Source organism: Mercurialis annua, linkage group LG5 (genome assembly GCF_937616625.2).
Source record: "Mercurialis annua linkage group LG5, ddMerAnnu1.2, whole genome shotgun sequence".
NCBI lineage: Eukaryota > Viridiplantae > Streptophyta > Magnoliopsida > Malpighiales > Euphorbiaceae > Mercurialis > Mercurialis annua.
The window spans coordinates 46,998,638-47,011,081 of NC_065574.1; the positions used below are offsets into that span (position 1 = coordinate 46,998,638).

The following is a 12,444-nucleotide window of genomic DNA, read 5'->3' on the forward strand; positions in this document are numbered from 1 at the left end:
GTCAGGGTATAAACGAAGAAAAATTGCAAGGTGGGGGTTTTTTAAGGAATTAAGCCAACTTTAAAACTTGACAATTTCAATAACCGACTTTTATTTTTTGACAAATTGGTACATGAACTAATTAAATGTTGGACTATGAATTGTACCTACTATTTTTTTTATAATATTTGCCTAGCGGTTGAACCCATTGAACCGGTGGAACCGCTGGCCTCAACAGTTTAGTTTTTAAAACACTGAAAAATTAAGATACTGTACATAAAATGCACCCAACACTGACAGCAACCAAGGGCACAGCTACTGAATTTGCTTACTTAGCCCATCAAGTAAAGTCTTATTTGAAGATGTCCAAGAGCAAATTACAACAAAATCTGTTCAAAACATGATTTGTCCCTAGGTGATCATCAAACGAGAAATTCTACACAGAAAATTTGACTCTTGTATTTGGAGTCTATACCCATCAGCCATCACTTTCAGTCTCTACATGCAGCAAGAATTTCAAGTTCAACAAGAACCATTACTGAATTATACTGAAAAAAACAAAAAATTTAAATACAAATCTTCCAAGACCCAATATACAGATCTTTTATTTTTCATGAGAAAATTTTGGTCATCAACTGGCAAGAGATATCAGCGGTAGAGGCTCTCAGATCTCAGGTTCTCTGCAATCTCTGTTTCCCAACGGTCTCCATTCTCAAGTAGCTTCTCTTTGTCATACAGAAGCTCCTGTAATATGCATCAGAGTATAAGCATTTGCACTTATTTCATTAAACGATCAAAAATAGGCTAAATGGTTAAAGCAACTCTGCTTACCTCATGAGTCTCGGTTGCAAATTCGAAGTTGGGTCCCTCAACAATTGCATCAACAGGGCATGCCTCTTGGCATAATCCGCAGTAGATGCACTTCGTCATGTCAATATCATACCTGCAGGATGAAAACCTGTGTGTGTTAGAAGCAACAAAGAGGCACGGGAAAGGAATGAGCTGTGGAGTATCAAAAGGGCATTATAGTTAAATCCTTCACCTTGTTGTCCTTCGGCTTCCATCTTCACGTTCCTCAGCCTCAATTGTGATGGCTTGTGCAGGACATATCTGGAAAACAATGAAGTCTCATGACAAAGCCACTAAATACAGCAAGTGCGGAAAAATATGATATTAGATGGTATCATACATGAAATATTTAGATGCCACATATAAAACAAAAAGTTACACTTTTGTGTGCCCAAATTAAGAATGTTGTTTTGAAACATGTGCAAAGCAAAAACACAGAGTAAACATAGATTGGCATATACTGAGATTTAGTTCATGTAGATTAATACTGCTCCATTAGGGATCAGTATTAGTCATGCGATGCGGCGGTGAATGGGGCTTCACTACCTTAAATTATTAAAGAGAGAGAGAGAACAGAAAGGTACAGAACACAGATGAAACATAGCCTATGGAGTTAATTTGCCGAAAACTTCATAATTAAAGGTGTGCAAAACAAAAATAATGAAATTTTACCAAAGAAGTTTCCCAAATCATACAGCAATGACCCAGATAATAAAATGATATTACTAATCAAAAGAATTATATGAAAAATAAGAATATTGCAGCTTGATGCAATTATACAAAATTTTATGTCATACAAACCCTAATGAAGTTTTTAGTTGTGACCTGGTGTAATTATTGAGTACTGAAAAAAGATTGCAAATTCTGCTTCCTGAAATTTATCAGGACAAATAAATCTAATCTAGATATTACTAAATTTAACTTCTTACAGCTTCACAGAGTTTGCAGGCAATGCAACGTTCCTCTCCAGTTGGATACCGTCGAAGGGCATGCTCCCCACGAAAACGAGGGCTCAGAGGACCCTTCTCAAATGGGTAATTGATCTGCACAACATACGAAATTATTTATATCTAGATGCACCAATATTGACTTAGTCTTAATGAAAGATGTCCAGACAGAAACTATGAAGACTTACGGTGACTTTTCTCTCAAAGAAGTACTTGAGGGTCAAACTCAAACCACGAACCATTTCAGTAAGAAATAGGGTGTTTATGCTTTGCTCAAAAACTGCAAGTGTTCAAAAGTATCAGACACCAATCATCAATTTTTTTAGTAACAGAGGATAAACCTAATAATAAACAAAATGCTTCAATAGATTGAGTATTACTAGAACTCCAATCCTTGGAAAGCTCCTTTTCAAGCTGCGCTCTCTCTCTATCCTCTGCAGTTGACGAAAGTATAATATATGAGCATAAATAATGCAGTCAGTAAGCATACAATTAACACGGATAATTCCAAATGTTTGTCAACGTAACCTATATCATGACATACAGCTCAATATGCACAGTTTATTCTAACAAATTCATTACAGGTGGTCTCTCAAATATATAATAAACATCTAACAATTCAAAATTATCAATAACCTTAGCATTACCAGTAGTTTTTACACTACAATCATCCTTTTCCCAATACAACTTTCAATTTCTTCATTTACAAATATTATGCAACGCTGCCTCCACCAATCATAAACCTAAATTACATAGCGAGAAACGCTGTAATGGTAAACTGCAGAAATTAAATAGATCAAAAGAGTACCTTGTTTGGTGGAATAAAAGTGTGCACCAGATCGTAGTGCATATTGATTGGAAACTTCTCCAGACACAGCCTGAGCAAGCAAATCATGGGAAACAAACAACAAGGATGATAAGAAGCAATGCATAAATCACTTCCATAAAAAAATGCCAATTACAACATACAAAAACTATCATAACAATTTTTTTAATTTAATAAAGATTAACATCTACAATCTATATCTGTAACATTACAAGCTAATCTTCTCAGTAATATGATGTGAAACCTATAATCCATTAACAAAACATTCATTTGCAATCACAGAGACATGAAATTAACTATAAATTGGATGAAATTTACGAATCAGATACACAAATTCGAAAACTAAAAAGCAAAGCAAGAGAAATAATGAGAATAAGAAGCTAGGGCAAAAAGAGTACTAACAAGGCGACGAGCGGCAAGTGCGTAAAGAGACTTGCGAGCTAAGATGGCAGCCATTAGCTTCCGACTGAGCCAACGAACACGAATAAAAGTTTCGTTCTGTTCTTCTGGGCGAGATTATTTTGGTAGACCAAGAACAGGGAAATTAACTATCAAATTGGGGCATTTTGATTTGGCCTAATTACTTAAAAAAAAACTCACCTTATAATATTTTTTCGTTTATACCATGATCTAGAAAAAAGTTCATTTGTACCCTTTTTTTGATTTTTCGTTTTCAACTCTACTCTAGAACACTAAATTGAACTGTTTTTATTTAGAAAAAAAACTTAAAACAATCTTCCATTTTTTAACTTATTTTTATTTTTTCAAATAGAAAAAAGATGATATAACCCTTCTATTTAATTATTTTTAATGTTTTCATCCTTTAATTAATTAAATTGTCAAAAAATAAAATTTTGGGGTACAATTGAAAATGAAAAATCAAAAAGACCTAATTACATAAAAACCCCCCACCTTTCACTTTATTTTCGTTTATACCCTGACCTAGGAAAAAAGTCTTATATACCCATGACCTTGTCTATAAATTTCGCCTATACCCCCAAACTGAAACAGCACGCGCATTCGACCAACGTGGCAGCCATGTCAACAAAAACGTTTAAACGCACCGTTTTAAGTGCAAGTCTTGTTTTTGAGGTTTACCACATACTGATCCTCACCGGAACTGACTTGAAATGCCCCTTTTGCAAGTTTTGCTTCACAAGTTCTAGTCATAGCCTGATTCTTGTCTATTCGCTGCCTGACCAGTGGACAAATAGCTTCGAAATGGTTATCCATCAACTCCGACTTCAAGGACATCCTCTCCATCAAAGATGATTGAATGTCTTCGAGCATGTTGATTGCTTGTAGCTGCCTCGATTTTGAAATGTAACCGTTGAAGGTCTCCACCAAATTGCTCGTTATCGCATCACATTTTGAATGGGGCCTAACAAAGGCTTTGCAAAAGATATTTTCTAACTGCTTCATGAAATCATCGTAAGCTGATGTCTTTTCAGCCTTTATCATGTCCAACACACTCTCAAATTCTGCAAGATTTGTGCAATTCACAGCTTTCCAAAACAGTCGCTTCAGCTCCGGATCCTTGTGCTTCTTCTTCCAATTCGCATATATATGTCGGGCACAATTACGGTGCTCCGCATAAGAGACCACTTTCCTAATTGCATTTTTTAATCCCTGTTAAGAAGAAAAAGATAACACCTAATGGTTCTCAAATTCAATAAATACAACTTCATGGCAACTACAAACAGGTAGATAGTAAAATAGTGATAAATAATTGACAACAAGAATAAAATAACAAATAATTTATTTGGCATATGGAAATGGTGAGGCAATGAATTTGGCACAATAAGACTTTTACCATACTCTTATTACTATTAAAAATTGACAAATTAATAAAACTAAACTTAAATAAAACTAAACTTAAATTAAAAATTGAATAAAATAACAAATGAACTTAAACATCTATTTTCCAGAATATAGAAGATAATCAAAATTATTTTTGGTACATATAATTAAGTTATGTCAGCCTAACAAGTTATGTCAAAAAAAAAAGCTAACCAACTGAACTTAGGAGCATATAATTATACCTAGCTATACAAATATTTGATTCATTCTAGCAACTACGAACAGATAGCTAAAACACAGTGAAACATACCAGAATCGTCATAAACAATCTATGTATAAATAAACTAATTCTATTTATATCATCAAAATACTTAACCAAGTAAAGAGAAAATCAGATAAATACCTTCTGTTGGTCGCTGATCAGAGTCAAATAGAGACCCTCCCCAAACCCCAGATCTGAAATCAACAGCTCCATGAACCACGTCCACGTTTCTTCATTTTCAGCTTCAGCGATTGCCCACGCCACAGGGTACATTTGGTTGTTCGCGTCGCGCCATACGACACTTAACAGGACACCAACAACCAATGTCTTGAGGAAACATCCATCCACACACAACACTGGCCGACAACCCCTCGTAAAGCCTTTTCTTAACCCTGAAAACCCAACGTAGTATCTCTGGAAAACTGGATCGCCGGTTGATGGGTCATTAATAAAGTGGAACCGGAATAACCCTTCCGGGTCTACCCTTCTCAACTTAGCATCATACGCTCTGAATTTGGTGTAATGGGTTTCCAGGGACCCTCTGATGATAATCATTCCTATAGTTTTTGCTCTATAGCAGCATGAAAGTGGGACTGCTAGTCCTGAGTACTTGTCCTTCAAATCACCTTGCATATAGCACGGTTTGTACGAAGGCTGTCGCCTAAACTTCTTAATAAATTCAATCGCCACCCACTCTGATGTAGCTTGTCTGTTCTTTGATGCTCTCTGACACGTGTGCTCATTGTGCAGCCCCGTGATCCGAAAGGAGGTGCATGATTTTCTCCTACTTGCATATAATCTCCACGAGCAACCAGCTATGCATCTAGCTTCAACTTTATACCGCTCACTCCTTTTCCAGCGTATGTCGTGGCCATGACAAATAGCCCACTACTGGACATCATGTTTCACTTGTACCTTGTTCATGAAGATCATGTACATTTCAAATTCCAAGTCTTCATGGTTCCACTTTGGGTTATAAAAAACTTTGGTTCGTCGCTTTCTCTTTTTGATTTCCAAATTATCGCCATCGCTGCTAGATGGCGTGAGCATCTCGTCTTCACTATCCGCATATGCACTTCCGGCGTCAGACTCTTCAACCCCAGCATGGGCATCCAAATTCCCAACTGCCCCTCCTTCCCAATACTTTCTGTTAACACTGGCAACACCTCCGGGAGCTTTAAGCATGGCATCCAACCCCAACCCATTAATGCCATCAACTTCTTTAGTTCTTAAATTTTTCTTTTGTTCCCTAGCACTTGTGTACTCATCATCAAAGTCACTCCCACCTTCGCTAACACTTACATCATCACTGTCTTCTTTGCTTCCACATACATATGTGCTGTCAGACTCATCATGTGCATTATCATTCCCCATTTCAATGGCTGTATTGTCAACTGCTTCATTTTCAGTGGCCACTGGACCTTCCTTCTCAATGGCTGCATTTCCAATACCCACATCAGCTTCCTTCTCAGCCTCATAGCTCCTTATTGCATCCAAAACACTTTCACCTCGATCGTAATTTTCAAACTCTGCAATTGCCTTCTTAAACTCTATAAACATTTGTACATATCCAAAATTGTACCCTTCGCTGAACATATTTCTAAGACTGTTATCATCCTTCACTAGTGTAACCTTATTCCAATCACCACTCGGTTTGTAGTACCCGATTCGACTGATTTCTGGGTACCCCATTTCATTAACCCTTTGTGCTATGTCGCTCATCGTAAGATTCTCGTCCTGATACCAATACTCTTTTAGTGTCTTCCCACCGGTAACGGTAAGGTATCGTGTCCCCGACATCTCCACATCGACCCAAACCTGACATGGTGGCCTGCCAAGGCAAATAACAATCACATCAACAAACAACACATACTACTACCTATACAGCCATACTAGCACCAACCAATACAACTATAGTAGACTAACTCAGCTATCAACAAGTTTATAATACATAACACCAACAGGTAACAAGTTCATAATGCAGAAAGTTCGATAAATTCAGTAAAACCCGCAATTTATCAAAACAGATTCAGTAATTGGGTAAGCTACAATCACAATGAAGTTCAAAGAATTCAATATAACGTGATTACGTAAGCTACAATCTCAAAGAAGTTCATGTTAATTGAAATAAAGAGCCCTAAACAGTAATTTACCAAAGCAGAAAAATAAACCATAAAACCCCAAATTGTACATTTCACATGAAACCCTAAAACCACAATTTTACAAAATCCCTAAAATTGCAGCAATTTACAGAAACCCTAACAGCAGACATTATCAAAATAACATACATTTACACCCATTTACAGTAATAAAAATTGTAAATGAAACTAACAGTTAAATTAGAAACCCTAAAATCAAAATCAGAAACCCTAAAACCAAAATCAAAAACCCTGAAATCGAAATAACAAACCCTAAAATCGAAATAAGAAACCCTAAAATCGAAATAACAAACCCTAAAATTAGAACCCTAAAATCGAAATAAGAAACCCTAAAATCTAACTGCTTTAATTCGACATAAAAAACCCTAAAATCACAATTTATCAAACAAAAACAACAATAAAACCATACAACCCCAAATTAAATGAAACAAAAACGATTAAACTCTTACCTGAAATTGTCGGGCCATTCTGTTGTACTTCGTCTCCCAGATGGATCTACTTTTCCTTTTCCTTTACCCATTACAGATTCAGAACGCTTCTCAAAACACAGTCTTCTCTGTCGTCATCGTCGTTTGAGGTGATGTTGTTTGAGGTGATGAACAAGTGCAGAAAATAAAGAGTTTTACGGTTTCAGGGATGAAGGAAAAATCGTTTAAGGTTTCAGGGAAAGGAAGAGTTTTAGGGTTTTGATTTTTGGCTAAGGCAGATGGGTAATATGTTTAAAATGATAAAACGCACCGTTTCATTATTTGCCACATAAGTAACCATGGTTTGGTCAGTTTTTTGGTGCGTCAGAGACCAAAACGGTGCATTTAAACGTTTTTGCTGACATGGCTGCCACGCTGGTCGAATGCGCGTGCTGTTTCAGTTTGGGGGTACAGACGAAATTTATAGACAAGGTCATGGGTATATAAGACTTTTTTCCTAGGTCAGGGTATAAACGAAAACAAAGTGAAAGGTGGGGTTTTTTTTTATGTAATTAGGCCAATCAAAAAAAGGGTACAAATGAATTTTTTCCTAGGTCAGGGTATAAACGAACAAATGTTTCAAGGTGGGGTTTTTTTTTAAGTAATTAGGCCTTTTGATAAATAAGAATATTTAATTTTCTTCTGGGCGAGATTATTTTTACTCGCTCTGCACTGGTTGAGTCGGCATATTATTTCTTTAGGGGTGGGCAAAAGATTCAACCGAACCGATTAACCGAGCTGAAATTGAAAAATCAAATCAAAAAATATATTTAATCGGTCCAAGTATTTACATTTAGATGTTATATTTTTAAATTTATAGTAAATGATTTATGTTTAGAATTTAAAGTCATAGTATATAGTTAACTGATTAACCGATTCAAAATTTTTTTATTTAATATTCTTATTTATTAAAGAAAATTAAATAAAATAGAATTTATTACACTATATTTGAAATTTATTATTTTTTTATGGTTGTATATTTAAACTTTGAATTCGATAATTCAAACTATTCAAAATAATTGTTTGTTTTAAATTTTAAGTGTTTAAAAACTATAAAAGCATGGACCGGTTTATAAATAATGCTCACTAACCGATTAACCGGTCTATGCCTACTAATTTCCTTCCTTTGAAACGTTGCGTTTTTGCTATTTCGCGTCATACGACATTATGCGACGATGTCGTTTTCCCTGAACCATAGGGTTTAAGCAATGTTTTTGTTTAGGGTACTTCTTTCTTTCAGTATCCTCCTCTCTTCTTTACCCTGCAAGTAAACACACTAAAATGGCGTCGTTTTGCAGATCTGCTTTAATGGCGGGATCAAGGTCCATAGCAGCGACTCGATCAAGAACCTTTACTACCGCAAAATCAATCTCTTCGCCATCAACACGAGCCATCTCTAACGCTTCAAGGTACACCTGTAATTATCAATTTCAAATTTAATATTTAATGTTTTTATTGTTGTTTTTGTACTGATTACATAATGCAATTGTTTGTTTGAATCAATTCCAAACGAAACCTTATCGATTATTATTTTTGTTCTGGTTTTGGTAGGGTTTTATCGTCTTTAGGAAGCGTGGATTCGTTGATGCCGTTACACAGTGCCATAGCCAATGCTCGGCTCAAATCCAGCATTGCCGTCGATACCTCTTGCTGGAGCTGGCTTTCTCAAGGTGATTTCCTTTTCTTTTCGTCACTTACTTTTTAGTGTTCAGTTCTGCTGGTCATTATTCGTAATCCGGTAGCGGAACGTATTCTACGATAGGTCCAAAATGAAAAACGGACATTTTTGTGTGAGTTTGAGCAAAATTGAACTATTAGATGAGTTTCTGTTTATGTGTTTTTGGTCAACTTCTGACTTAATTTCTTTACTACATGGAATAGGGTTTGCAACCACATTGTGACACAGCCTGCGGATCTATGTCGGATGTTTTTAAGGAAAATAAGTCCTTTTTGAAGTGCTGTATTTGTTTTCGTTGTAATTTTCAGCATAGAAATTATTAAATTTTTAAATGAAATGTGCTGTTATCTTCCTTCTTCTTTGTTATTGTTCCTCAGCTTCCGTCATTATTTTCTTGATGTGTTCTGTTATCTTTTCTCTGTTATTGTCCATCGGCTCTTATTTTGTGAAAAGAGAGAGAATCGATTTATAGAGTTGTCTCCGGTTGCTAGTGTATGTTGGGTTCTTTATGTTTTTCTAAATACTACTTTTTTTTACCTAACATTTAGCGGGATACAGAGAAGTAGTCGAGTAGTATCATTCGCCAATTTAACTGGCTAAGGTTTCGAGCATGAATCGGCTGCTTTAGATGCAGTAGCAATTATACTCTGTATGTAAAGGCAAGATTATTGGTACTTTTAGTTCCAGACATCGTTTCATTCTGGAGGTTTAAGATTTTTGATTAATGGATGTGGAAGAGTTTTGAAAATTAGTCATTGAACTTAGTGACTAGAGAAAGATTTTTTGGCTTGAGTATCGGGTAATTCATATATGTAATTTGCTCTTTGAATAACAATGATTTATTAGAGGCTTGGTGAAGAAATGAATAATGAATAGAGCATCTAACTTGAAGGTTCTATTTATGAACGCTATTTGTTTAAGTCGGGTGTTTTTTTGTCTTTTGGTAATCAAATCAATTTCCTGTTGATGTAGTCGTCTTTATCCCTCCAAATTCACTTAATTTACATGTCTTGCTTACTTCCCCTTGGTTCCAACATGTTTTAACCTTCACGTTTTGTGACCCGACTTTATTTTTTAATAGCTCCTTCAGTTACTAATTGCCTTCCATGTCTTATACTTTGGGATTTCCTAGATTTTGCAGTTCCTCGGTGACAAGTTCTTCGCCATTTCAGCCAAAATTAGCTTTGCTTCCGTGCAGTTTTTCATCCCCTCTGTCAGTTCTTCATCCTCTTTGTCCTTCATTTCATTATTTGCTTGGCACAAGTCATCTCCCCACTCTTTATCATGATCAATTGTTGGTATTAAGTGGACACTGTATCGACTACAACTGGGTTTGTTGATGGAGTTTGCTACTTTTGCTTAATTTTCATTTTCTATAGTTATTTAGTTTGATTCGTGAAAAACCTTCAAACGGCATCTCAGCACTACGAGGAACTACACTTTTACGCCGTTCGGGCCAGAGGAAAACATTGGTTATTAAACACATTATCATCCATTTTGATGGGGACGATCTTTTGTAACTGATATTCACTAACATCACCATTCTGTTATAGCATGTCACATGTTAATTTGAGGTCGAAGATCTTTCTTAATGTCAAGGAGTTGCAGGTTTATTAGCAAATTTATTTGTTTTGCACCTTTGCATCTATTAGGAAGGTAAACGAATACAATATCTAGGAGTTAAGTGGCAACGGTCGAATTCGACCCAACGCGTCCAATAATTTATATTTAACTAGTTTCGCATTACGTGCTATGCACGTGGCTCGTAACGTAACTCGTCAATGAATATATTAATAAATTTATTATAATTATATCAATTTTTAATTATAATTAATAATAAATTAGTTAAAAAAATTTGTAAAAGTAAATATAATATATTCGGTTATTAATTTTTTTTTTCATATTGAGTTTATTCTTCTTTTAGTTTTATAATAACCATAATTAAATAATTAACCTAAATTTTTAATACTAATATCTTTAAAAATAATAAAATAGAAATTTAAATAATATTATATTGATCAAATAAAGTATTTTAATTTTGTAGTTCAATCAAACTAAAAGATAGGTATTTCTACTAATTTGGAAACAATTTAGTTATTTTTTACATATTAAAAACTAAATTGGAGATAATTTAACTACCTATTCTAATTAGAACTTAATTATAATAGTGATTAATTAAATAGCTAATTACTTAATGATTATAAAATATTTATTTAATAGTAAACTGAAAAGGATTATTCAATAAATCACGACTTCCTCTACGAGTTCCAGCGAGTATTCTTTATAATTTATTTATAACTAGTTTCGCATTACGTGCTATGCACGTGGCTCGTAACGTAACTCGTCAATGTACATATTAGTAATTTTATTATAATTATATTAATTTTTTTATTTATAATTAATATTAAATTAGTTAAGAATTTTTGTAAAAATAAATATAATATGTGCAGTTATTAATTTTTTTTTCCATACTGAATTTATTCTTCTTTCGGTTTATAATAACCATAATTAAATAATTTATTTAATTTTATTAATAATATCTTCAAAAATAATAAGATAGAAATTTAAATAATAATATATTGACCAAATACAGTATTTTAATTTTATAGTTCAATCAAACTAAAAGATAGGCATTCCTACTAATTTGGAGACAATTTAGTTATTTTTTACATACTAAAAACTAAATTGGAGATAATTTAGCTACCTATTCTAATTAGGATTTTAATTATAATAGTGATTAATTAAATAAGTAATTAGTTAATGACTATAAAACCATTATTTGGTAATAAACTGAAAAGGATTATTCAGTAAATTTGCCTGTCCCCCCTCCCCCCCCCCCCCATCCGTACTTTTATATATAGTATAGAAGTATAGATAATATTTTTTCTGGGAAAGATTATATGACCCCTAAACCAACAGAGTTGGATCTTTTTTAACTACGTAATTACAGATTGAACTCCAACCTTTGTGAACATTTATATCAATACCTCCATCGGACCACTAAGGAAAAACTTGACATAAAAAGTGTCTAAGAGTATTTTTAGACGCATTAAAGGCCCATATACCTATACGGTAGTGCTCCCCCTTTCCTTCATGCTTTTCTGTAGATATGACAATAGATTTACAAAAAGAAAAGACTTAGAACTCTATCCAGGAGTTCTTGCTTATCTATAAATTGTCTTTCTTCCGTGTGTATTAATGTCACTAAAAGAAAGGGTCTTAACATACTTTAAGAAAGTTCTAATTTATTTAAAACTTTTGGAGCATCCACAGAAAAGACCTGAGTGGTTGATCTTTGATTTTGCATGAGAATGAAAAAGAATGAACAAAGGATCACTTCAGGATGTGGTACAAGATACTGTCCTGGTTATGAAGGATACGCGAGCTTTGTTTTGCTAAGAGCGCTAAATTAAAGGCTTCTAGATTCCTGATTCCAAGACCCCTTTCCACTTGCTTTTATTTTGGACCAAGCCACCC

At 34.4% G+C, this 12,444-nt stretch overlaps 3 protein-coding genes across 4 annotated transcripts; 1 reads left to right on the plus strand and 2 right to left on the minus strand.

The window, feature by feature from the left end:
- Positions 1 to 311: 311 nt before the first annotated feature.
- LOC126683406 (uncharacterized) lies at positions 312 to 3,174 on the minus strand. The gene is made up of 8 exons (XM_050379283.2): positions 3,004 to 3,174; positions 2,584 to 2,653; positions 2,156 to 2,209; positions 1,964 to 2,055; positions 1,758 to 1,871; positions 1,022 to 1,089; positions 811 to 922; positions 312 to 723 (listed from the first exon to the last, which is right to left on the minus strand). The coding sequence occupies exons 1-8, from the start codon at positions 3,055 to 3,057 to the stop codon at positions 628 to 630; spliced, it is 660 nt and encodes a 219-aa protein (XP_050235240.1). The 5' UTR covers positions 3,058 to 3,174; the 3' UTR covers positions 312 to 627.
- Positions 3,175 to 3,669: 495 nt separating this feature from the next.
- On the minus strand, positions 3,670 to 7,342 carry LOC126683489 (uncharacterized). Its single transcript, XM_056105910.1, has 8 exons — positions 7,272 to 7,342; positions 7,116 to 7,187; positions 6,996 to 7,053; positions 6,754 to 6,894; positions 6,689 to 6,708; positions 5,648 to 6,494; positions 4,805 to 5,551; positions 3,670 to 4,230 (listed from the first exon to the last, which is right to left on the minus strand). Exons 1-8 carry the CDS (start codon positions 7,340 to 7,342, stop codon positions 3,670 to 3,672), a joined length of 2,517 nt encoding a protein of 838 aa, XP_055961885.1.
- Positions 7,343 to 8,518: 1,176 nt separating this feature from the next.
- On the plus strand, positions 8,519 to 10,588 carry LOC126680076 (protein NONRESPONDING TO OXYLIPINS 2, mitochondrial). Of its 2 annotated transcripts, none has more exons than XM_050375126.2 (3): positions 8,519 to 8,698; positions 8,841 to 8,959; positions 10,100 to 10,588. In XM_050375126.2, the coding sequence occupies exons 1-3, from the start codon at positions 8,571 to 8,573 to the stop codon at positions 10,117 to 10,119; spliced, it is 267 nt and encodes an 88-aa protein (XP_050231083.1). In that variant the 5' UTR covers positions 8,519 to 8,570; the 3' UTR covers positions 10,120 to 10,588. The 2 variants fall into 2 exon arrangements, with proteins under 2 accessions (XP_050231083.1, XP_050231082.1); XM_050375125.2 differs by lacking the exon at positions 10,100 to 10,588 and adding an exon at positions 9,171 to 9,319 and having other exon boundaries at positions 8,520 to 8,698.
- Positions 10,589 to 12,444: the final 1,856 nt, after the last annotated feature.